Below are 26,323 nucleotides of genomic sequence, written 5' to 3'. Positions count from 1 at the left end.
TGCTAGGGGAGAATGGTGCTGCCATCCGTACCTCAGGTTCCGGCGACTGCTCCCGTGCCTCCACCCTTCTCGCTAACTCCTCGATTCTTCTCTGCAGCCTCTCGACCAGGGCCGACTCGTCAGGGTGCCGACGCGGGGCCGGCTGCCGCTCCTCCATGTGTCGGCGTGGAGCTAGTTCATCAACGTGCAATCTATCTGAGTGTCGACGCGGAGCGGGTTCCTCGACGTTCCGTCCATCCAAGTGTCGGTGTGGGACCCGCTCATCAGCGCGTCGCTTCTCCGCCGAGTACCGACGCAGAGCCGGCTCATCGACGCGTCGCTCCTCCAAGTGTCGACGTAGGGCCGACTCATCAACGTGTCGGCGTGGGGTCGGCTCCCGAGACTCGCCCACCTCCTCTGTGGGTGATCTCTCGGCTTGTCTGTTCTCGTGTTGGCGAGGGCATCTGGTAGAGGACCCCTCGGCCCGTGATCCTAATCTTTGCCGCACGGGCGCCCTCTGTCCCAATCGTTCTGGCGCAGATTGGGAAGGGTCTGGTTGTCGTCTGGCCGGTCCACTTCTTTGGGCCTCTACCCCTATTTGCTGGGGCCGCGGCGTGGGCACTTGGCCTTGCAGTCCCACCGCCACCTGATTTAGCGCCGCCGTCACTGCTTGCTGAATGATATCGGCGGTCGCCTGGAGGTTCACGGCTTGGTTCACCCCCCCATTGTTGAGTTGGTCTCGAAGGTCCCCGGACCTCCCGTTCACGGCTTGGTTTACCCCTCCATTGTTGAGTTGGTCTCGAAGGTCCCCGGGCCTCCCGTTGTTGAGCTGTTCTCGGAGGTCCCCTCCGCGATTATTGGTGAGTTGGTCCCAGAGGTCACCTGAGGCATTGCCATTGTTCACGTTGCGAGAACCGTGGGAGCTGCGGGACGCCATTCTTTCAGGCTTGCTGTTGAAAGAGAAAAAGAGTAGTGTTGTAGCCTGCTTGAGTATCGGACTCAGGCTCTCAATGAAAGCACCAATGACGGTAAAAACGTTACCGGTAATAATATTAGAATAACAAATAATGTGACAAGGTAACAATAGATGTAACAATAGTTGTATTGCTTCTTGTCTCAGTATAGAAAGTACAGTGTGTCCCCTGCTCAGCTGAGGGAAGTTCTATTTATGCTAGGTCCTAACGGTAACAACATGAAGAGTCATCATTGGGGAGCTGAGCTAACGGCAAGAATATGAAGAGTCATGAATGAGGCGTTGAGGCTTTAACTCTCTCTCATCAAAGGTGGCATCAATGGTGGCTTCAAAGACAATAAAGGTGACACCTGTTGGAATTCCTAACCGTTGGAGTTCTGCCCGTTGGGTTCCCATGTGATGCTGAGTCAATGCCCATTTGTGATCCGGGTCGGGTGCCAGCCCTATTATCCTGTCAGTGTCGTTGACATCAAATACCCATATCCAGATTCTGGCAACATGAAACTCAAATCATTTATCATTAACAAGTTTTTATTTCATGAGATCTAAGTAACATCATGTTTTGTTTCATAGCTTGCCGGAAAAAAAAAAATGTCTTTGCTTTTGTCAAAAAATAAAATAGCATATTCTAACTTTGAGATGGTAACTTCAGCAACCTCATATGAACTCCGGTGAAAAGTAAAATCGTAGCTGCAAAATTGCCAAAAACAACATAGCAGTATAACAGTAACGTAGGGATTGGGCTTTGGCCTCATTTATTTGATGTCTACATTTAATTTATAATGCAAACCATACCATATGATACTGTTTGGCACACCTAGCTAAAAAGCTAATTAACAATTGAAATTAAAGTCGATTGGTAAAATTAATTGTTGAATTATCTGATAAATGTAAAAAGACACAAAATGATAAACTAAGATATAGAATTTTAATTAATGAAAAATACATGGTGTCATATTTGTAAATTAATAAAAAAAAATATTAAAAAATTTTGAACTTATTGGTTATCATTGATGGATATATATGTTAAATAACAAAATAAAAACATTAGCATTGCTAGGAAAGTTGTTTCTATGTTTGACTGTAAAGAATGTTTTATCATTCTATCAATGTTTTATCATTCTATCAATCTTTATTGTAACTGTTTCAACTTAGGATTAATGAATTAGTTCTTTATTTTTAAAAAAAATTAATAAAGCCACATAGGGGCTACATGTGGCAAAGTAACCAATTATTAAGTGAATCAACCGCCAAAGTTTCACAGATAAATTTTTGATCAATTATTAATTTAAAAAGAATTATGCTGTGCATCCGTATGCACCAAGCATGGTGCATACGGATGCAAAAACGACGTCGTTTTTATAAAACGCACGTCTCCCCTTAAAAAAAAAATAGGTTCAAAACTATAATTCCATAATCGATGAACTATAATTCCATAATTGATGAACTATAATTCCATAATCTAATCTATGAACTAAAATTTTCAGAATGAATGAACTAAAATTCTAGAATCTATGAACTAAAATTTCAGAATCGATGAACTATAATTTCAGAATCGATGAACTATAGTTCCATAATCGATGAACTATAATTCCATAATCCATGAACTAAAATTCCATAATGAATGAACAAAATATTGTTGTTAATAAAACGACGTCGTTTTTGCATCTGGTGCATACAGATGCACAGCATAACTATTCAATATAAGGTACACCCATTTTGAACATGTTATTTGCAAACATATTAAAATCAAGCGGCTCTAATTAAAAACGTTAAATACATAGATCGAACTATACTATTGGATTAAGTAATAATCTCTTCTAATGAGGAACTAAAATACCTCGAAATTAAATCCCTAACTATATAACCCTACCAACCGGTGGTTATAACTTATAACCTTACCAACAGGGGGTTATAACTATATATGTAAGTACTAATTCCACTAACAAACGACAACATTAAAAATAAAAATGTGTTGTCCACATTATATTAGCCCACTGCACTATATAATCATGAATAGAACTTGTAATCTTTGGCTTGCAATATTATCTGCCTCAGTGCACCTATCGGAGCTAATACCATCAAAGCAACCCCAATTATAATGCATATCTGCAAAAACCAAAAAAAAAAAAATTTATCATACAATGCATACATACATACACATATACACACACGTGTAGGGAAATTCTAAGGCCAATGGTACTAGTTCTATAAGAAAATTGAAACATATACTGTTTGAACTGTTAGTTATAGAGAACATATACTGTTTGACTGACAACATATACTGTTTAACCATTGCCGACTAAGGTCATGATGCAGAATAACATATGAGACTAAAAAAAAAAAAGTGAAATAAAAAAAGCTAGTGGGCCAAAAACATACCACATTTATGAACCAAGTCAAGCTTAAGACCTTGGGCTTCTTAATCTTGAGCCACATGATGCAAGGAAGCTGCAACATTATAAGTAATACCACATTAAATTAAAATGTATTTTTTCGTTCCCAAGAAACTAAATAAATATAAAATATGACAAACACACAAATAAATAGGAATCATCAATCTCTCAAAAGAAAAGCCATTATTTTTAGTCCGTCAAGAATAATTAATTAAGAAAATTAAAGAGAGAGAAATAAGATGGCTTACGAAGTAGGTTGTAGGTGCAAAGGCAAAGCCTCCAAAGAAACCAAGTAACCCACCAAAGAAAGGGAATGTGCAACCCAGGAACGCGGTTAATACTGCATAAATGCATTAAAAATAAATAAATAAATACATACAAATTTTAAACCCAAAAAAAATGTAGATATTAAAAAACTTTTAACTTGCTTACCAACATAACTAGTCCTAGTAGTAATTCGGAGTAGTCTTGTCGGCTTGAAATTTCGTGACTTTACTAGCCACCCTTCTAGGGTGTCAAAAAGTGGCATTGCAAAAACCTACATAATAAATAAATATTTATGATGTTAGAAATTATGAGTATAAATTAAATGAGTATAAACACTACTAATGATTTTGTGATTCAGTGGCAAAACAATATATTTGACTCTTTTAACTGTTTGTGTTTCAATAGATTCAGATATTACAATGTAACATGCTCACTGCCTTACCTGGTAGCTTCCGAGGACATGGATGACAACAAACATGTTAGCAGCAGCGATGAGCCAAGCGGGTTTTTGGAGGGAAACGAGGATGTTATCCTCAACAGAGTTTCCGAACATCCAGAATCCGATGATAGCCACCGGAAAGTAGCACAGAAACACGATGGCGTAGGCCACCCACACCCCCTTCATCATGGGTTTCTTGGACGGCATCTCCGGCGTCGACGGGATGGTGGCCTGAATCTCCAACACCACATTGTGGCCGGCGTAGGCGAACGCCACATCTCCCAAGGCGCTGAAGAATTGGAACACCCTTCCGACGCTGGTTGAAGCCCTGGGGGTATACTGCACATCCGGCATCATTCCCCTCTGCGCCGTCGCTACCCACGCTATGGTGGAGTAGCTGAAGGACATGACGGCGGCGGCGAGGGAGATTACGGTGACGGAATTAAAACTGGGGAGGTGAGAGAGGAATAAGTGGACGGAGCCGAAGATGATGATGAAGTGGGTTCTTGTCATGGGCGGGCAGGAAGCGGAGGACGCCGAGCAGACGGTGTCGTGAAACTTCTTGAGGGAGGTGCCGCCGGTGACCATGTAGACAATGTTCACTCCGATCTGCACCATCAGCTGCTGCGGCACCACAATGTAGAGCCCCAACTTCTCCCCGAACGCGTACTGCCCGAGCTCGTGGTACCGGTCCAGCCTCTTCCCCTCCTCCGGCTCGTGCATCTCCACCATCTGCCACAGCGTGTACAGCGTCATCACCCACGATATCAGCAGCGCCGCCACCCCCGGACCCCTGCACCCCATTAACGATGATAAAACATAACTCATGACTGTAAAATATTTAGTGAAGAAAACTCAATATCTTATTGATTCTATAGACTATGCAATAATTTGTGACAGTAAAGTATTTAGTGAAAAAAACTCAATATCTTATTGATTCTATGCATAGACTACATTGTCTACAATAATTTGTAACGGTAAAGTATTTAGTGAAAAAAACTCAATATTTTATTGATTCCATGCATAGATTACATTGTCAGCAATATTTTGTGACTGTAAAGTATTTAGTGAGTAAAAAACTCAATATCTCATTGATTCCAGGCATAGATTACATTGTCAGTAATAATTTGTGACGGTAAAGTATTTAGTGAAGAAAACTCAATATCTTATTGATTCCATGCATAGACTACGTTTGTCAGCAATAATTTGTGACTGTAAAGTATTCAGTGAAGAAAACTCAATATCTTATTGATTCCATGCATAGTCTTATCGGAATTATATCAAATAAGAAAATAGGGGCATATATACATACCATCCTAACTCAGCCATGGCATAAGGGAGGCCAAGAACGCCGGCGCCGACCATGGCGGTGACGTTATGGAAAGCGGAATAATACCATTTGGCGTTCCGGGAAGCAGTGACCGGAAGCCAATTGTTGAGATCAGCTTTCGCGTCCTTCTTTGCTGCTCCCGCCGCCGCAGTAGTTTCTCTATCTCCTCCTTCCATCAAACCTTTAGTTTATGATGATTTGATTACTTTAATTTGGGTTTCTGCAGAATAGTATAACTAAAAACCCTAATGCAGTGCAGACAGCGATCTGAATCTATCGTGTATTTATAGGAGAAGATGGATGAGAGTTAGTTTCTACAAGTAGGGATCTGGATGGATAAATAGGAAGCCTATACAAAGAACACTTCAATTTGCAAAGTTTGTAGTAGGGAAGGAGTCAAATTAAATCCAATCTATACATGCATATTTCACGCTAAATATGATTCCTATTGGGAGAGGGGAATGGTCTGATTTAGACACACCTTAAAAATCTCGAAACTACTTATCTTTTTATTAATCCATTGTATTTATCCAATTATCCACCAACTAACATTATCTGTTTTAATAGGATTAGACATCTGTTCTAACATGACTCTATCGGATTAGAGTCGATCTATAGTATTTGACTACAAATAGAAAGTATTTTCAATTCCTATTTGTTTTGGTAATTAAGTGACCCAATCGGCACTTCCTCGACATGTATTCAATTCTCTCCTCCCAAATGCTCTGTCGGACCAGGGTGTGAGGAGGGGCTTTAGGGTTGGAGGTCAGTCTTTTAGAAGAATGCATACAATAAAAATATAAGTAATATAGTGCTTTAATTACCTAACAATGAAATTAAAGTAATTGGGTTCAACCTTTTGGAAGAATGAAATTAAAGTAATTGGAGTTTGTTAAATTAAAAGTTTAGCGTGAAATATGCATGTATTCAAAGAAAAATAAAATGGTAGGCATGCATATAAACATTAATTAAGTAAACACACCTTCTCAAGGATTGTGGATCATCAAAACCCAATTAAAGGCAAATTATATTGTGGATAATATAACTGTTCACATTATTATAAGATGAATTACTAATAAATGTTTATTTTTAGTATATTGAAGATTCATTTTTATGTATTATATATTAAATTAAATATGAACATGTATATCAGTGATTCACCTTATAATGTACACTATGATTCACGGTATAATAATTGCTAAATTAAATTTCTAAACCTTCCTATACAATTTGTCTTCTTCACGGTTCGGGAACACTTCGCCTTCTTCGCTCTGGTACGAACTCAACTACATTGAATCCAAATGGAGGATGAAGAAAAGCGACTGGATTTGGTATATCGCTTTCGGCAGTGGATTCGAATGTAATAGTGCGGTCTGTAAATGCAACCGGAACCTTAAAAAACCGACGGTGGACCATGAAATTACATATATATCATCAAAAATCACAGTCAACAAACGGTATAGACAGAGGACCAAATTGTGTTAAAATTACAAAATTAAGGACTTAATTGGTTGAAATTGAAAGTCAAGGACCAATGTGAATTTAAGGACTTAATTGTGAATTTAGCTATAATCGAGGGACCATTTTGGGTATTTACTTTTTTATTTTTTTTAATTTTAAAATAGTCTAAATTCAACAATAAATGTATTTTATTTTTTTCAGTTCGGAACATGAACCGGTCGTTTCGATTCACGAATTTAATAAACTCTAAATATCGGATTTCGATTCTAAATTGTAATTAGAATTTCTATATTGTAATTAGAATAATTCGGGTTTCGATTCTAAATTATAATTAGAATAATTCGGTTTGGTTGCTATAGTGTCTATTAGATTTGAACCAAATCGTTGTCATAAATTGTTGGAGAAGAAAAATAAATGAAATATTTATTTTAAAGGTAAATTAGACCCCTATCGTGATTCTGATCTAACCTTTTTTGAATCCCTTCGAGCCGTTTTTCCAAGTTCCTTTTACGGGAATGGATGTTACCAAAGAGCGATCTATTCCAATCTTTAAGCTTTGAGGCCATGTTTCCTCTGTTGCTCCAAACATCTGTAGTGTCATTCCAAGCCGTTTTAATAACATCAAGAAAGCATGCATGATTGGTCCATGCACCTTGAAAACGAAAAGAAGATTTGTTAGTCCTTTGACCTTCATCTATATTAATTTTGACGGGACAGTGGTCCGAATTATTTGCAGGTAAGTGTGTAATCTTGGTATTATGAAAAGCATCCAGCCACTCCAGAGAGCACAACGCTCGGTCAAGCCTAGCACCATTGAAGGTGGTTTGATCATTTCCTCGTTTCCATGTAAAAACCTGGCCCGTATAGCCTAGATCCACAAGACCTTCATTGAAAACCCAGTTTCTGAAGTCGCCATTCCTGTGGTTTCCACTTCTGTCTTGGTTTGAAGCTTCATCATTCTTGAGAATGGCATTGAAGTCCCCTGCAATAATCTAGAGGATGTTTTGCATCAAGAGGAAATCCTTTGGTTCCAGCAAGCCACAATGACCAAAAAAGTCAGAAGAAATTGTTACCACCTTCAAAATGATGAAGGGATCCCCGCAAGTAATAAGGGCCAGGAGGAATTGATTATTAAAGCCTACTTTGAAACCATTTTCACAAAGGATAGGGACCAGGTCAGCAGCCCCATAATTGACGATGCTTTCCCCCCTATTCCGAATATAACTTGGAATTCTTTCAACAAGGACTTAACAATTGATGAAGTCAAAGCAGCTCTTTTTGAGATGAGTCCCCTAAAGGCTCCAGGACCCGACGACTTTCATGCGTGCTTCTATCAGAAGGCATGGGAAGTTGTTGGCAAATCGGTCTTCCTGCAAGCAAGAAAGTTCTATGATCATGGGATTCTGGAAGATGGGATGAACGACACCCTAATTTCTTTAATCCCCAAAGTTGACAGCTCAGTTAAAGCAAATCAATTTCGTCCTATTAGCCTTTGTAATGTCATCTACAAAGTCATAACAAAGGCTATGACCAACCGTTTGAAACCTATTCTTAAAGAGGTTGTTGGTAAGGAGCAGAGTAGTTTTGTTCCTGGTAGACAAATTATTGATAATATTCTAGTTTATCAGGAAGTCCTCCACTCGTTGAGAACTAAACAGGGCACAAAAGGCTACATGATCTTGAAAGTGGACATGGAAAAAGCTTATGACAGACTTGATTGGAGTTTCATTCGAGACACGCTCCAAAGGGTGGGCTTAAATGACAAATGGGTCAGAATATTATGGAATGTGTGGAAACGGCTAAACTTGGACTCCTGTGGAATGGAGAACAATTGGATTGGATCATACCTAGTCGAGGCATTAGACAAGGGGATGCTATGTCTCCATATCTCTTCGTCTTATGCATGGAACGTTTAAGTCATCTCATAAAGGAACAAGTCCAAAAGAATAATTGGAAAGGCATAAAGGTCAACAGGTATGGTCCTACCCTTTCACATTTATTTTTTGCTGACGATCTAGTTTTGTTTGCAGAAGCCTCGGAGAGCCAAATTAATACCATAAAAAATTGTCTCGAGAAATTCAATAACGCCTCGGGTCAAAAAGTTAGCCTTAGTAAATCCCAAATCTTCTTCTCCAAGAACGTGACAACACATGTAAGGAACAAGATCGTTGAAACGGCGGGGATACCAATGACGGCCGATTTAGGTCGCTATCCATGGGAGGGTAACAAATAACCCTTTCAGTCCCATTTTAGACAGAATAGATGCGAGACTTGATGGGTGGAAGGCCAAGTACCTTACCTTCGCGGGAAGACATATTATGGCCCAATCAGTCCTCCAAGCTGTGCCTTATTATTGCATGCAATCCACTTTCCTCCCAGTCGACAAAAAAGTGAGGAGATTTATCTGGGGTGGCACTTCGGAAAAACGCAAATGTAGCCTTGTTAAATGGGACAATGTCATTAAGCCAAAGAATATGGGCGGACTCGGCCTTAGGGCGTCAAAAGATGTTAACCTGGCTTTTATGGAACGATGAAGCTAGTTGGGTGTCGGACTTCTGGAGTGAAAATGAAGGATGGAGATGGGATAAACTTTCAGCCCTCCCTGATGACATCAAGCAACAGATTGCTCTTCTGGAGCTAGGTATAGGACAAGGAAACGACGAGGCAGTGTGGACACCGGAAGTAACGTGATTCATGGATATGTCTCGGATGCGCAGGAAGTAGTTTGGAACAACATTTGGAGGATAGAAGCGCCGGCGGCGAAGATGAGAACTCTCTTGTGGATAATCCTTCATGAAAAAGTTATGGGGAACGCAAAGAGAAAGCGGAGAGCTGCTCCTTCTGTCCAGATCAAGAGGAGACCGCTCTCCATATTTTCAGACAATGCCCCAAAGCTAGAGATGTATGGGAGCTGGAACGCACACCATCAAAGCCTCAACGAATGGATAACCGCGAACACTCGCCAGAGCAGGAATTGAAGAAGATGGAAGGAACAAGCAGATCAACGCTCTTTGCAACAACTATTTGGTGGATCTGGATGGATATGGAGAAATAATGGTGTTTTTAAAGGTGAGGAGCTTGATATCAACAGGAAGCAGAGAATGAGATTCAAAGAGCCTTCAAGAGAGTCGAGAGACTTCATGCAGAGCAAGGGCCCCAAATAAGTCAGGAAGCCGAACTACCATTTGGAAACCGTCTGAAGGTCACGAATGGACCTTGAACGTAGATGCGAGTGCATGTCAAACCAACAACACTCAAAGACCCCCGAGGCTTTTGTGGTAAATCCAAACATGCGAACGCCACGGTTATTGAAGCGGAGGTCATCTCAAAAGGTCTCTCATGGGCATGGAAAGCTGGTGTCAGGGATGTCGAAATACAATCTGATGCCAAAAGAGTAGTACTGGATAACAAGCAATGCCGATCTGAGAGGACCAATTTGTGTCTACATTGATGAAATTCGTGATTGGCTGAAGAGGAACTGGAAAGTATCAATTCTCAGTATTGTTCGTGAACAGAACGAGACCGCAGATTCTGTTGCCCTCCTGGGAGTGATGATGGAAGCAGACTGGAAAGAGCTCGAAAGATGCCCTGCGGGTATTGAGAAGGTCGTTGAAGGAAATAGCATCCGTGCCAACTGGTTGCAGTGAAAATAGCTGAGCTACCCGGGGTCCCCCCTCCATATGATTAAAAAAAAAAGGTAAATATATCCATTTAACATTTCAGGGGAGAAACAGCCATTTGAATAATTCAGGAGAAAAAAGTATATAAGTATAAGAAAAAGTGCTATTTTTTCTATAATTTATGTGTCTGTGTTGTGAAATTCTATGCCTAAGAACACAAATTATGTACCTAAATTAAATTTGAAAATTATATATGTCTATAAACACAAATTATGTGCCTAAAATAAATTTGAAAATAAGTAAATATATAACATAAGTATCTGCAACTAAGCACGTAAGTTACTTATTTTTATTCTTCTTTTTTTTCGTTCTTTTTTCCTCTTAGTTAAGTCTCGTGTGTTGATGAGGAGATTCCTTAACCTTGGTACGTCAACCATGACATCTTTTATTTTATTTTGTGATTTGATCGATGATATTCCTTTTTGATCTGCTTGTTCTTGAGTCACACATCATATCACATTCAATTCTGCATTTCTTTTTGTTATTTGATGAGACCTTTTACTAACTTGTTTGTTCATATGCCAACCAGATCTGTAAAACTGCCATATTTATAGTTGAATACCATCACTTGTGAGTAGCCACTATAAACTGATTTAAAACCGCGATTCGAACATGTATAAATTGAAGCATGTGCTCCATCTCAACTAAAAAGCCCAAACTAATAGTTGAATTGCACATCAATGGTTATATGCTCATCAATAGTATAGACATTTTTTTTTGTTAAACATCACCTTATGACTATAGGTGACAAAAGATCATGAGGCGGGATTACATTATAACTGACCAACTCAAACTAAAAAGTACAATAATTTAAAGAGACACCTATACTTATAATTTCAAGAGAATAGATAGATCGAGGCATGGTGTTGCCTACGTGGATTGTTGTCTGATCTTTCAACAATCCTTGTAAACAACAACATGCCTCAATCAGTTTATTCTCTCGATCGATCTCTCAAAATTATCCGAGAAGAAAACAGGTGTTCACTCCATTATATTTGGGTTTTTGCAGAAGATCAGATCAGAGTAGAACTAAAACTTTAATAATGCAGTGGAGCGATCTGAATCTATCATATCGTACGTGTATTTATAGGATATTCAGGAGAATTGAAAATGAGGTCAGTTAGTTTCTACAGGTAGGGATCTGATCTAGACGGATAAATATATAGGTAGCCTACAGATAAGAACACTTCAATTTGTAGTAGAGAATGAGTCAAATCCAACCTATACATGCATCATGCATGCATATTTCACGCTAATATAAATTTCTCTTCTGTTATCTGATTGGATTTAGTTTTTTTTTTTTTGGTGCGTCGGCCCGCGCAATCAAGACGGGTATCATTTAACTCTTCTGAACCTGACTCCTCATCCGTATAAGAAGCTCCAATAACTCATCTCATCCGGATGGTCTTTCGAAACGTTTGGTAAATAGCTGTTAGCTAATTGAATTAGTGAGTTTAACTCGTTGATAACATTAGCTAATTTTATAAACTAATTACATGCAAAATGACTTTCTTAAAAATTGATAAAAATAACTATTTTTAGCCTTTTAGAACAATAAGTCGTTACAAAAAGCTAATTAATCAAACACTCATATTGATTTTTAACCAAGTCATATAACTAATAGTGGTCAAATAAGTCAAAATTGACTGATAAGCTAACTGTGTTACCTATTGGTCAAATAATTAATAGTGGTCAAATAAGCTAAAATTGACTGATAAGCTAAGTAGCTAACTATGTTACCAAACAGATTCGTTTATCTCCTTTTTGGGTCATGATCGGAGCAACTAAATCCAGATGACTTAAATATTAAACAGCAAATTGTTAACGGAGTGTACATGAACATTACACAACAATCAGAAAATTAAACTACTAAAAGCATGTGTACAACAAGTGAGAAGTCCTCCAGAACTTATTCTCTCTCTTTCTCTATACCTTTCAAACAATAGCTCTTCGCTCTGCTGAAGCCTGAGATACTCCTGCATATCAAACCTCGGGCAAACTTCATAGTCACAGTTGTTGTCTTCCTCGCCTCCGCTTCTATGAAGCTTGATCATTTCATGATACTTTGTAATTCCGGGGCTGTAGCTCCCCTGACTGCTGTTGGAATAACAACTTTGGTCGTATTCCAAGACTGTCTCCTGAGAAAAGGAAGTTCGATACAGTAGTTATTTTCCTCTACTCCATGCAGCTATGGGTTAACTAGGCCATGCTCTGATTAGCATAAGTTTGGCACGAACAAGATGGAGATATTGTTGTTATTATTATTACTACTACTATTACAGTGTGGAATGAGCACTTTTCGATGGCCATATCATCTTCTCTAGGGAAGGATGTGTGGAACCAATTTAGCTAACTGCTAATTAGTTGAGGTTATAAACTGTTGAGCATATAACTATTAATGTGCAATCTAACTATCAGCTTAGGCTTTTAGTTGAGATGGAACACATGCTTCAATTTGGTATCAGAGTGCCAAAGGTCATGGGTGGTCCACGTCGTGTTGAGCATATAACTATTAATGTGCTTTTAGTTGAGATGGAGCACATGCTTCAATTTAAACAATGTTCAAGGATGTGGAGTGTAATATGCATATGAGACATGAGGGAGCTAGAAGCACTGTAATTGTAATTTACCTGTTTTGCATCCCAGATTACTGATTTTTGGCTAGGAGGAGTCTTTATTTCAGTCTTGTTTGACCCATCATTGCTCGTTTCCCACTTTAACCAGGGCAATTTAACACCATCCATTTCAACAGGACGAAAATCAGATCCTACTGGAATATGGTAACTCTCAGTTTCTGCACAAACCACGCTATCCCTTGCCTTTATTATCCCTCCTAAAGTGGAACTGCCATCACTTCTTTCTCCATCAAAGGAAGATATATCTGTATCTTCTACATTTGAAATGAAATCCTCTAAATATTTCTCAGCTTCCACAGTTAGTTGTTTTGACATCCTGCCTCGGTCATTACTCTTCTGTAGAAGTGTTGAAAGCAGAGCGTTAGAGCAAATAAGTGATTACTGTTTACCCTATATTACAAGAATCAATCAAGTTTATCTACAGCCAATTAATTTAAAATCTAAAGGCGAAAACACACCTTTCTGGTTCGCGATTGTTTGATCCCAGCAGTGGACTTGTTCGTATCAGGAAGTAATTCTTTGACAATCCGAGAAAGCTCCCTACCCTTTTGATCTTCCAACAGTATTTCAGCAAGAAGATCTTGCTTGCGCTTTTCAGACTGTTAATTTCACATAAACAAGATCAATCTTCAGTTACTGATTGCTTGATGCCAAATGCAGTCAAGTTTATTTTATTCATCCTCATAGAATATCAAACAGCTACTTTTACTGTATGTCTAATTTTGGAGAATGTAGCTACCAACTAATAATAATAAATTTAAAAGATACGGCACTAATTGCAACTACCAGAAGGAAGATACATACAAATAAGGAGGGTAAACATGGAGAAACAAACCTCTTCCAACTTTGTGGCATAGCTACTTCTAACTGAAGAATCCAGTGGATAGTGATTACCATTCTTCCTTATAATGCCCTGTATAAGTTGCAAAAAGTTATCATATATAGATACACCTATGACTTGCAATTATACTGTTATCAGAAAATATTTTTTAGTTGACTGATATATTGAACCAGACTTGTTCAATTTCAGTTTTGATTTCTTCAACAGCATATCTAAGTTCTTTCTTCATTGCTGCATACAACCCACTATTTATATCATCTTCAGTAGGGTGCTCAGCCTGTCAAAGAAAGAGATGAGTCACAGAAGCACAGCACCACACCACTGCCCGCTAAAGCAATAGTTTCTTTCAGAAAAACAAAACGTCCTAACCTTTTTCTGGGAATATACAGCCTGAATTGTTTTCTCGTTCCCATTTTTACAAGGATGATCCTTTATTTCATCATCAGTTAGAACAGAAGAGTGACTCTGAAAGGAAAGAAAGCTAGGCGATAAGTGTTTGAAAGCAGGTAATTGAAATCCAAGAAATGACATTATCATGGGGATTTTCGGTTAGAAGGGATTCAATTGGTCAACTAATTGAAGTTACATAGTACTGCATTATAACTTATAAGCAGTTCATCATTTCTTACAGAGTAACCATCTTGTAGACGTAACAGGTCTTTTTGGTTTAATGGTCTCCTTAGTCCTGAACCGTTAGCAGCTGTTGCCTTATGTGAAGGAATATCATTTTTTCCATTGCCAAGACTCTTCATAGTAATCAGGTTTGCTTGTTTGCGAGAATGATCTGCATCACTCTGTCATGTAATCAATAAATATATTTGTCAAAAACTCAAAAGGTGTCTCTCACTCTCTCCTTTGACTAAGGAGGAAGGTATGTGCTGTAACTTATGGTTGAATTTATATTTCAAAATTATTTAAGAATTCCAAATATTTCATAGATAGCAAAACAACTTTAGTTTGGTTTCCATTCCTCACTTTCTATAATGAACTCCCAGAGTTCCATATTCTAGTTCCCATCCATAGAAGTCACCTATATATAGAGGACCAGAGGGAGGCCCTAGCGACCAAACCTTTCCCATTCACTATACTCATTTTTTTTTTAACGCTATTTTTTCCTTTGCGTATGTATCTCTTCTAAATGCATACACAAATGAAATACTATATTATAAGAAAGTAGGCGAATGCACAAGAAAGAATAGATTCAGCACCTCAGGAACCTCATAAATAAAGTGCACAATGACATTAAAAATAAAAGTAAAACCTAAAATAGTGCAAACAAATATCATGCTAAAATGCACTAGCCTCCTCTAAACTTTAGGAAATATAATCATGAATGCTTAAAATTTTTATCTCCTCTGTTGAATGATTCCATTTGTTGACAGAATGTACCAAGCAGAGAGAACAGTGCTTCTCAAGCTCCAAATAAGAGGATTCTGATTCTTTCACTGTGCACCATTTTTCTTAGAGCCAAAATACCAAACTTCATATATGCATCACAGGATTCTTGCTACCACCAATTTCTTCAGTATCATTTTCTTTTATAGTGTGCTTGGATGTCTAGAACTTGAGGAAAGAAAATAGGGAGATACATATTGTTTTCCCCTCTTTGGATTGGAAGAAAAATGGAGGGAAACTAAATTCTCTTTTTTTTTTTTTTTTGGGTGCAGGGATCAAAAGTTTAAAACTTAGTAGATTTTATGATTTTATTTTCTAATATTCAGGGAGCATTGGTGAATTCTAGCACAAATACCACACACTTGAACAACAAGAAACAGTTTTAAGGAAATAAGCATAGATTTCAACATTCTATTGATGCAAACTAATTAAACACAATGACTGAACAAAGCTTCCTGTCTGCAAACAGTATTTTACAGGATCTTACAAAAATATTCAAAACAATATCAATATTATGTAATTCAAAATACTGTATTACCAAGTACTGCTCTCCAGGTGCAAATATCAAATGAGGTCGAGTGCCCAAATTGAATTTAAATATGAGTACAGAGTTGTTCACTACAAAATGCCAAACACAACAAAATTCCGCCCCGATATAGACACAACCTTTTTCTCTAATTCTTAAATTAAGTGATATGGAGTATCTATCTAGGAATCTATTCAATGCAAGCTTGCAGTTTTTAAATCAACTGAAAGTTTCTCTATTTAGTTTCATTTGCCTATTTAGGTTAGTAGGTTACACTCCAGTAGCTTAGTGACAGGACTAATCCCAAAAGCTCTATGCTTTAGCTTCAGTTATATCGCTAGTTCAATCATGGACCAAAATTCAAATTCTAGGAAGAAGAAAGAAAGTAATTTCACCTCAGAGTCGCTAATCTGATATCTAACAACTGAAACCGATCTCCTCCTCCTCGAATTACTCTCCGGAAGTCCAGTATTAACCCTTGAGCGATCAGAAACGACACTCTTTCTATCCCCGCTAGTCTTGGAGCTCTGCCTGGACACTGACCTCCCACGCCTCTGCGACGACGCCGTTTCACTTGCCCAGCGACCAATTTCGGAGCCGCGCCTAGCGGAGCGGCTGCGGTCGTGGTCACTGCTACCTCGATCTTCATCCCGCTGGGAGAACAACTCTATCGCGAGATCATCGAGGCTGATCTCCGGAAACTCCGATCCTCTGACAGTATTCACGAATTTCCTCCTCGGAGTAGCTTCAACGCCGTAGCTGGCCGCAGCTGCGGGCTCCTCGTCAAACGGAAGCCTCCGCGAGAACCGGCTGAGACTCCTCGATCGGCGGTGAGCTCGATTCGCTGAGGAGGAGGAGGAGGAGGAAGAGCCGGCGGCGGAGACCTCGTCGGAGCCGCCGAACGGCGCTCTTCTGCTCGTCGATTTGAAAGCCGATGTCGCCATCCGCGTGATCCCTTCAACACATTAATGGCATTAAAATTCGAAGCAGAGTTCGTAGGTGAAGAGCCGTGCAAGAGCGTTTGAAAATTTGATAGGGAAGACGATAGTTTGGCGGAGGGATCGAAATGTCGGGAAATTTTGAAATTGAAGGTAATTAGTGATCTGACAAGTTAATCTAAACTAAGTTTAGGAATTTCATAATTGCCATTCACTGTCGTTTTAACTTTTTAAAAGAAAGGCATTTGCCGTTTTGTCCGTAAATACATTCGTAGTTGAACTAATTGTCTGAAATTTTTCTAGTATGATTTATTTTTTTATATATGATATAATAATTACGAGTTTATTTTGTTACTTAATGAGAATGTTGTGTGTTCGATTATGAATACAAATTCCTATATATTTCTTATCTAATTGTAATATAACTAAAGACTAATTATATTATAATTGAATTGTAATTCAATTATACAATACTCAAATCATTCGCTAACAAGTAGGATTCAGACAATCACCCTTCAAGCTCACATTATTCATACCACCATTGTACCGACTTTCTTAGTCTATTTTTTTTTTTTTTTTTTTTTTTGACTCTTTCAGTCTTTCTTAGTCTATTTGATCAGTTGATTCTTATTTATGAGTCATTTCTTATGTTAATTATTCACAAAATTCGTTTTCTTTTATAAATATGACCGAACTCGTTTTTATTTTTTTTTTTATTTTTTTCAATTCTCATACCAAGTTCAATATTATGATTCATCAAAATTGTTATATTTATATTTGTCATCATGTTAGATTAAGCTTTTATTGGTAGAAGTAACTTTATCAGTTTTATAAGATTATGACAAAAATATATATGAAGAAGGGTGCGTTCATGATTCAATCGTTATACCCTGCACCACGGCACGTGTAGCATTGTGTGCCCTACGCCTCCCAAAACAACGTTGTTTTGGGAGACGCGGTAGAAAGTTGACGTGATTATGTGTATTTGTTTATATAATTATGTGTATTTTTTTATACAATTATGTGTATTTGTTTATACAATTATATGAAACGACGTCGTTTTGTATTAGGGCGCACAATGCAATGCGGCGCTGTGCACGATATAAATTGCCTTCATGGTTGTATTAACGTAGAATTTGAAGCAATGCGACAATTATTGGTTGGGCCATGACGTTGGCAAGAAGCCCAATATGGATAACAAACACGATGGCATGTGCAAACTCGGCCCTGTCCACTAAGGTTGTCCGTTGAGAATTGATAAATGTTTATTTTTAGTATATAAAATATTCATTTTAAATATGATGGATTTAATTAATTTAGGGTGGCTCAAATTATTAAATTCGGATAAGAACGCAGTATAGATAATAAATAAATAAATGAAACGATGTCGTAAAGGTCGTTGGAGACCGTATATCGTATTAAATACCGTAGAATTAGCTATTACAACAATTGTTCCTGTAAAGAGTGTGTAAGAAGATGATTAGATGTCCTAAAGAGACAAGGTGGGAGTTTTTTATACAACCCCCACCCCTAACCGCCACCCCCTAAGGTGGGGGTGGTTAGATCCGCGTCCTCTTAACTGGTTCCAGGTCGGCCTGTTGATGGCCGACCTCCCCTGGGTCGGCACCCCGACTCCGCCGACCCCCCGGGTCGGCACCCTGCTTCGGGCGAGGTCCAGTGGGTCGCCGAGGTCCCATGGGACGAGGTCCTATGGGCCGAGGTCCAGTGGGGGTTCCAGGTCGGCCTGTTGATAGCCGACCTCTCCTTAGCCGACCTCCCCCGGGTCAGCACCCCGCTCCGCCGACCCCCCGGGTCGGCACCCTGCTCCGGCCGAGGTCTTCCTAGGCCAAGGTCCTATGGGCCGAGGCCCCACGGGTCGGGCCCCGGGTCTTACTCCACCTCTGCGGGTCGATATGCTCCGGTTGTAATATATCCATCAAAATATTTTAAAAAGAAATATTTATTTTTAATATATTATAGATTTATTTGTAGATAATATATAAAAAATAGATCCTTGTATACTAAAAATAAACCTTCAATATATTAAAGGGTCTATATTAGGTAAGACATTGTGATTCTAGTCAACAAAGGGCTAAAAGGAGATAACACAGTATTGTCCATAACTGACTAACTCAAAGTCTCAAACTAATTAAGAAAACAAATAAGGTGCTCTTCGAAATCAAACTTATAACCTTATGTGTTGTTTGGTTGGATGTAACAGCAATTCAATTAAACAAAATTCGTTGGCCACCCGAATTACAGTGTTTAGTTGGAGGGAATTGCAATTCCACCGAATTGGAATTCTCTCATTTGTTGAATTGCAATTCATACCCTCCCCCATATGAAATACAATTAAATGAAAAAATAAAAGGGAAAAATGAATAAAAAGACTTTTTTATGATTGATTATTATTAGTATTATTATTATATAAGGACAGTTTAATCTTTATACCACTTCTTCCATTCTCATTCTCAGTAATTCTATCCCTTCCTACCTAACAATATAATTTGAATTTCTACTTTATTTACACTCTATTCTTTTCCCACCGAATTACAATTCATTTCTCTCATAATTTATATTCCAACCAAACGTCCTATTATAATTATCAAATCAATAAGTGTTACTAACTTGGTTAATTGGATGGTCCTTTACATATATATTCCAACATACCACATGGGCCATGTACTCTATAGAATAGAAAAGGACAAATATTTTAATTTCCATACATTTCAGCCTTGTAAGTCCACAAAATTTTAAAAAAACAACACTCAAACAAATTCTACACAACATCCTACCAAGACAAGACTACACATATACTTCCCAGACAAATTTCGCCTGACGTATATGACACATTAAGCGAAATTTCTTTCAGACGAGAGAGTATCTCGAGGAATTTCTAATGACGATCGAGTGTATGTATAGGCGGTACATACAGGACTAGCGGGCGGCACCGGAGATGGTGGGTTGGTGGGGGGAGGTGGGGGCACAAGCAATGCAAGCAAGCAAGAGGATGGCAGAAGAAGCACCATCTTCTTGGAGATCAGAGAAGCTCCTCTTGAACTTGTGGCCTCTCCCTTTGTTCAATATTATGCCTTGTACCTTGTTGTGTACTTGAGTAGTGTTCACTCCTTCTTGTTGCTGCCTTGTCTTGTTTGCTTCTTCCACCCTAGACACCATCTTTTTTGCTTCTATAATTTAATTTCAGAGAGAGAGAGAGAGAGACAAAGAGAGAGAGAGAGAGATGAAGGTAAGTGTGTGCATGGGAGCAAAAGGTCATGTACCCCTCTATTTATATAGCCACTCCATCTATCTACAGTCCAATCCGATCTAGTCAACAATTCAAATAATTCAACTTATGATATTTTCGAAATTATTTAAAACATTTTGCCATTTTGCCCCCTACATGTTTAAAATAATTGTGTCCTTTTTTTTTTTTTTTTTTTTTTGGTATAAACCACAATGTGATCCGGGTCTTTCTCTGTCCGTTTAACGGTCCAGGTCCACCTAGTTCATCATCACTTGTGTCCCTTGCGGTATAGTACGAGAGTCTCAACATCATTGGCAGTGACAAAATGGGGGTGGGTTCGAATTCTACTAGATCTTTGGTAAATACTCAAGTTCTAAGTATATGACTCACCAAGGAACATCTGATCACAATTTACTTTTTCTATAAAGCTCGAGGGACGGGATAGTGGAGGACCCTCCGCCCGAGTTGAGGTTTAACCTTTTGTATAAAATAATTGACGGGGATTATCATTGCAACTTTTCTCATACCCATCCAATTTAATATATCCATTTGTTTAATTGTCCACAAAATACGAAATTCCTTCGTCCCCAGGTCTCTTATACTCTGACCTGACAGGATAGTAGAATGATAAGTTACGCTCCCATTAGGTGGGATGACAAGTGTTTGGTGCCCACTACATTAGGTGAAACTTCCACACTATAACTTTCAAGACCAATCTTGTGTCCTTACCTACAACGTGAGAACCAACTGAGCTGTCTGTGCTAACAATATTTCTATTTGTTGATCAATTAGTCAATTGAGATAATAAGATCCCCTAACATGAAGTTAGGGGGTTGATTTGTACTCAAACAATTACATATGTTGAGCATGTAATTAGGTGTATGTATAGTCAATTGTTATCTTTGCATTGAACCAAAAAAGTGATGTAGACTACGCCAACCTAGTGAAGGTGATATGTTGAAGTAGTCATGTGTGGTGGTGTAAATTGTGAGTCTTAGGATTCTTAGGTTATATGTTGTTGGCATTCACAGGGTACAAGTAAGATGGAAGTCATAAATACAAATTTACTTTACAGAGGGATTCAAGTTTAAATCCTCTCCCACCAAAACCAATGAATTGAAAACTATTGATTGATACATACAAAAGTAGAAAAAAAGGAAGCAGGGAAAAGGAAATGTCTGTGAATTCCATGGCTAAGTTTAATATGTTTGGTTGGACAATTCACACATCATAAAGTGTCATAATTACTTGTACCGCCGTCCATTTTGAAATTATGATAAACAATTTTCAAATAAATTCGTAATATAAAATCTTCTTAGTATTATTATTTATCTCATTTATATAATTTATGAACTATTATACAAAAATAAAATTTAATACACACTCTTAAATAACAAATATGAATTTCAATCTTTATCTAAAAAATATGGCAAACAAACACCCCAGACCCAGTGGATAAAGCCAACCGCCCAACAACTCTTTCTTTATTCTTGATTTTTTTTTTTTTTGGTGGGGTGGTGTTGATAACTTTAATATTGTAATGTGTTTTTCTAATTTTGATATTTCATATGCACTATTTGTCTATTTATTCTTCAAAAAGGCCCAACCCTAAGGGCCCCCAACTATTTGTCTATTTATAATTATATATATAGACTTCCCATGTGGTTAATGCAGAATGCACTATTAGGTGTACATAAATGTACCACACAGTATTTAGAAATGCATAAATATATCAATCACAAAAAAAAATGCATCACACTTAATGGTGTATTTTCAGACACATTATAATACATTTATGTCTACATAATGTCACGAACCAAGTAGCTTGTGGTCCACTGGTATCTGGTTGCTCCCTTATGTTGGAGGTCTAGGTTTTGAGCCTCAGTGTAGGTGTAGATTGTATGGGTATTCCCCTTCTTTGTTATAAAAAAAAAATTTGTGTGTGGTTGCATGGTTGCGGGGAAACACTGGCTGCACGAGAACCTGACCATCTATGATTTTTTGTCACCGATTGAGATTTGATCTTATGACCATTTATTTAAAAATGATAATAGAGATGTCATCACACTACCTAGTAAATTGACACTAAATTTTGCATTGAGATACTAGCTAGATCTAGAAGTATTAAGTTCATGCATCTAGCCATGAGAAAACATGATCAGATCAGTTGCACACCACCACATGGGGAATTTCAAACTCAGATGCACATACCACATCCTATCATTTTCCCTGGCCATAGAATTGCATCAACTCATCTCAGCTTCATCCTTAACTTCATTTTGTCTTTTTCCTACTACCTATTTTTATCTATTTCTTTATTAGCTGAATAAGAAATTCAAAACTATTTCAGTCTCCAAATTAACGAAATTTTAAAAATGTAAAAATTACAATTTTGATCTTTATGAATTAACAAAATTTTAAACAATTCGAGAATTAAATTGATTGAGATGAAAAATTAAAAATTATATTGATAATTGAGAAATAATTAAGGAACTAAAATAGGGATTAACTTTTTTTAAAAAAAAAAATTTGGGTAAGGGGGTAGGGGTTACCTCGAGAAATGAGATCTCCCATCACCACTTTTGAGAGATCACAAATCCTAAATTCGAAAGAGACAAACCCCTACACTACACTACTGAGATGGGGAAAGTAGTTTAATTTAGTCACAAAAGGAAGCATATAAACAATTCAAAATTGAACCCATCCCTTAGATTTTGAATGGGGGATAGATAGAGATCCGTGACTCCGATATTAGTTTTTTTTTTTTTTTTTTTTTTTTTTTTTTTTTTTTTTTTTTTAAATTATTATTATTATCTATATGTGTACGAAATAAATATAAATTGTATTAAAATTAAATTCGTGATTTTTTAGATTTGAAAGTCATGTTTAACCTATTTTATAATAGTTTTAAATGTTATTATTATTATTATTATTATTATTATTATTATTATTATTATTATTATTATTATTATTATTATTATTATTATATTACATTTTGAAAGTGAATTGAAATTGTTGGAATGTAGAGAAAATAATATTGAATTGCAAATGCGATAATATATCAATATAGCCCACTGTTGAAAGTGAGGAAGTATGGCAAGAATGGTAATAGCCTTAAAAAAAATTCTCAATGCATTGCAATTCAATTATATTAATTCTTTCTAAACAATTAAATTGTTGCCAATTTGCCATGTTTTCCTTGGGCAACATCTTAACGTCTATTATTTCATTAAAAATGTTGTTTTTCTCTCTTAAATTGACCTCATAATGTTTAAATTTTAACATAATAATAAAATTAAAAATTCTTTATATTCATTGACTACTCATAAATTAGCTTATCACACCCCAATTTCATGCGGACATGAAGGACACTCCTAATCTTAGGGTTAGATAACCGCTCTCTCGGAGGGCGCCAGATGTACCCAACAAAAAAAATTACACCCCAATTTTTTTATTTTTTTTTTAAAGCAAAGTAATCCATGTAATTAAAAAAAAATATTGGTCTCATAGATATACATACAATTCTGCAATGCAAAAAGCCATCAATACCATATAAGGAACGCGACAAATATTAAAATGTAAATTTACAAATGAAATAATATAACGTCACTCTTATTTCATTCATAAAATTAAAATTCAAGATAATATTTATAGAAAATCAATTTCATTTCATTATGTCGTTAGTGTCATTTCAACTGTACTATATCTAGAAATTAGCTTGTTAGTCAAAAATTAAGCAACAAGAATATCAAAAAGATACAAAAATCAAATCATCCATCATTAACATATAGAACAAGAAAGGACTAAGTAACCATCGACCATATCATGCACAATTATGTCAAGATGAATAGATTTAATCTAATTAGCTGGACCATTTTGGTGATATATAACATACATTAAATTCCCATTAATTACAATGATTAGACAATCATAAACAGAATTATGTAATAATGTAATCATTGATCTACTTTGCTTATTCATAGGTTTACAGCATATGATGATAGGATTAACATAATAAAAAGGATCATATAAAATGCATTAATGTGTAAGCATATAGCATAATAGCCATGTGGTGAGTGTGTATATATATACCAAAAACCAACGGTACAACTCCATATTTTTGTGTGCAAGCATTTATAAATATATATATATACACAGGAGGGTTCATATGAGAACAAACTCTTAAATAAAAGATTTATGTTATATTGAAAATTTTGTAATTTTTGCAACTAAAATTGAAGTGCACATTCTACATTTTCATGTGCAAGTATGTGTGTGTGTGTGAATCAACAAATTGATGGTTACTCAAAAATAAAAGGAAAGGGAAAATGATCGATTTTATAAATATTGAAAACTTGAATAATTATAAAATTGAGACCACACTTTTTTACTAAAATCATAAATGTACCTTTGATAAACCCTAATGTGCGTATGTGATTAGTTCTATTTTTTTACTAGAGAATAATGTTATCATTTTAACTATATATATATATATATATATATATATATATATATATATATATATATATATATATATATATATATATATATATATATATATTCATGAGAGAACTTGCTCCCATGTAAAAAGTGAAAATTTATTGATCTAATCCATCCATCTAGATAAATCAACGGTTGTGAGTTGCTAAAAAAATGAAAAAAAAAATGTAAGGTTTTTTTATAAATATTAAAAACTTAAAAATTTTCAATAATTATAAAATTGATGTAACGTTTTTTTAACTAAAATTTTCAATCATGATAGATAAACGACTAAGAATATATATATATATATATATATATATATATATATATATATATATATATATATATATATATATAAAAGTTCAAATGCGGCGATGTCCTTAGGTGCGACGAATTTCAGAATACACCAGCAGTGTTAACAATATGCACCAATAGTGTAAGGGAAACACACCACAATAAAGTGCAAAAAAACACAAAAAAATACATTACAGACCCAAAAAATACACCATATAACTCATCACACCCCAATGGTGTATTTTCGAACACAGTATGATATATTTTTTATGATGTGTACCTAATTTGTGTGTATTTTTGTGGAACATTTTTTTAATGTTGATGGTGTATATTTGTTGAACTATCGGTGATGCTGCACCGCCGCACTTGAACCTTGCTATATATATATATATATATATATATATATATATATATATAGATCATACAATCAAGTGGTGTAATTTGTCCTTAAGTAATCGAGTTCAACAAGTTTTTATAATGAAGGGTGCTAGTTAGCACATTTTTTTTGTAATCATAAAGACAAGAATTAAACTTCCCATGTGCGAAGGCATGTGGGCATGCATGTTCCGTCACATCCAACCTTCTTAACAATCGGGGTCGGATTCCTCCATTCCAATTGCTTGCGGCGCTTCATAAAATGATCGCATATAGCTTATGGAACATCATCTCATTCTATTTCTATTTATAATTATTTATCAACCACTTATTAAGATTCTGTATTCTAAACACATTAGAATTAATTTTTCCTTATTCTAAGAATATTAAATACCATTTATCATTCTTATACTGGGACGCTTCATTATGATTTCCAGGAACCCGCTATTAAACCATGAGCAAGCTAAGTAAATCAAATCAATATAATTTCGAAACTTAACACTAAACTAAACTAGATTATTGACTTCATTGTATGCCTACATATATAATAAGTTATGGTTAAGGTATAAATGACTTATATGGACGTTGGTCTTTGATTAGTGTGTAATGGCTCACTTTGATTGGTGTGTAAAAGTCTGCAAATTAAATAATTAAATTGGTAAATTACACTATGAAGATTTTGTGTGGTGGGTTCAATTGAGGGGATATTGGCAAGAACCAAAATCATCACGTACTAGCAATCGTTATAACCTACACCACGGCGCGCGTAGCACTGTGCGCCTCCCAAAACGACGTCGTTTTGGGAGGCGCGGTAGGAAATTGCTGTGATTATGTATATTTGTTCATACAATTATATATATTTGTTCAGACAATTATTATATTTGTTCATACAATTATGTATATTTTTTATACAATTATGTACACTTTTTTTTTATACAATTATGTACATCTGAATCAGGAAATTTTTGTGTATTATGTTAAGAGTTGATATGTATTATGTTAAAAGTTTATGTTTATTATGTATTATGTTAGATTATGTGTATTATCTTTTAAAAAACAGTATG

The 26,323-nt window shown here is 36.5% G+C and overlaps 2 protein-coding genes and 1 long non-coding RNA gene across 4 annotated transcripts; 1 reads left to right on the top strand and 2 right to left on the bottom strand.

The window, feature by feature from the left end:
- Positions 1-2,779: 2,779 nt before the first annotated feature.
- On the bottom strand, positions 2,780-5,560 carry LOC109192266 (lysine histidine transporter 1-like). The gene is made up of 6 exons (XM_019342840.1): positions 5,367-5,560; positions 4,058-4,847; positions 3,781-3,886; positions 3,597-3,688; positions 3,335-3,403; positions 2,780-3,061 (listed from the first exon to the last, which is right to left on the bottom strand). Exons 1-6 carry the CDS (start codon positions 5,558-5,560, stop codon positions 2,963-2,965), a joined length of 1,350 nt encoding a protein of 449 aa, XP_019198385.1. The 3' UTR covers positions 2,780-2,962.
- A 1,631-nt stretch (positions 5,561-7,191) lies between these two features.
- On the top strand, positions 7,192-10,572 carry LOC109192384. The gene is made up of 2 exons (XR_002056091.1): positions 7,192-7,279; positions 10,543-10,572. It is a non-coding gene; the product is annotated as an uncharacterized LOC109192384 (long non-coding RNA).
- A 1,730-nt stretch (positions 10,573-12,302) lies between these two features.
- On the bottom strand, positions 12,303-17,009 carry LOC109192575. Of its 2 annotated transcripts, XM_019343270.1 has the most exons (8): positions 16,319-17,009; positions 14,632-14,796; positions 14,372-14,467; positions 14,178-14,279; positions 13,997-14,074; positions 13,620-13,760; positions 13,156-13,497; positions 12,303-12,663 (listed from the first exon to the last, which is right to left on the bottom strand). In XM_019343270.1, exons 1-8 carry the CDS (start codon positions 16,865-16,867, stop codon positions 12,379-12,381), a joined length of 1,758 nt encoding a protein of 585 aa, XP_019198815.1. In that variant the 5' UTR covers positions 16,868-17,009; the 3' UTR covers positions 12,303-12,378. The 2 variants fall into 2 exon arrangements, with proteins under 2 accessions (XP_019198815.1, XP_019198816.1); XM_019343271.1 differs by lacking the exon at positions 14,178-14,279 and having other exon boundaries at positions 16,319-17,008.
- Positions 17,010-26,323: the final 9,314 nt, after the last annotated feature.

Source organism: Ipomoea nil, unplaced genomic scaffold (assembly GCF_001879475.1).
Source record: "Ipomoea nil cultivar Tokyo-kokei standard unplaced genomic scaffold, Asagao_1.1 scaffold1770, whole genome shotgun sequence".
NCBI classification, from domain to species: Eukaryota; Viridiplantae; Streptophyta; class Magnoliopsida; order Solanales; family Convolvulaceae; genus Ipomoea; species Ipomoea nil.
The sequence above is the reverse complement of the archived record's forward strand: the minus strand, read 5'-3'. Positions and strand labels throughout refer to the sequence as shown.

Coding starts and splice junctions, on each gene's coding strand:
- LOC109192266 (XM_019342840.1), bottom strand. CDS start 5,560: ATGGAAGGAGGAGATAGAGAAACTACTGCGGCGGCGGGAGCAGCAAAG. Junction 4,848..5,366: donor GCCATGGCTGAGTTAGGATG/GTATGTATATAT, acceptor AATGGGGTGCAG/GGGTCCGGGGGTGGCGGCGC. Junction 3,887..4,057: donor ATGTCCTCGGAAGCTACCAG/GTAAGGCAGTGA, acceptor TTTATTATGTAG/GTTTTTGCAATGCCACTTTT.
- LOC109192575 (XM_019343270.1), bottom strand. CDS start 16,867: ATGGCGACATCGGCTTTCAAATCGACGAGCAGAAGAGCGCCGTTCGGC. Junction 14,075..14,177: donor TCAAAACTGAAATTGAACAA/GTCTGGTTCAAT, acceptor CAACTTATACAG/GGCATTATAAGGAAGAATGG. Junction 12,664..13,155: donor TAATCTGGGATGCAAAACAG/GTAAATTACAAT, acceptor TCCTTTTCTCAG/GAGACAGTCTTGGAATACGA.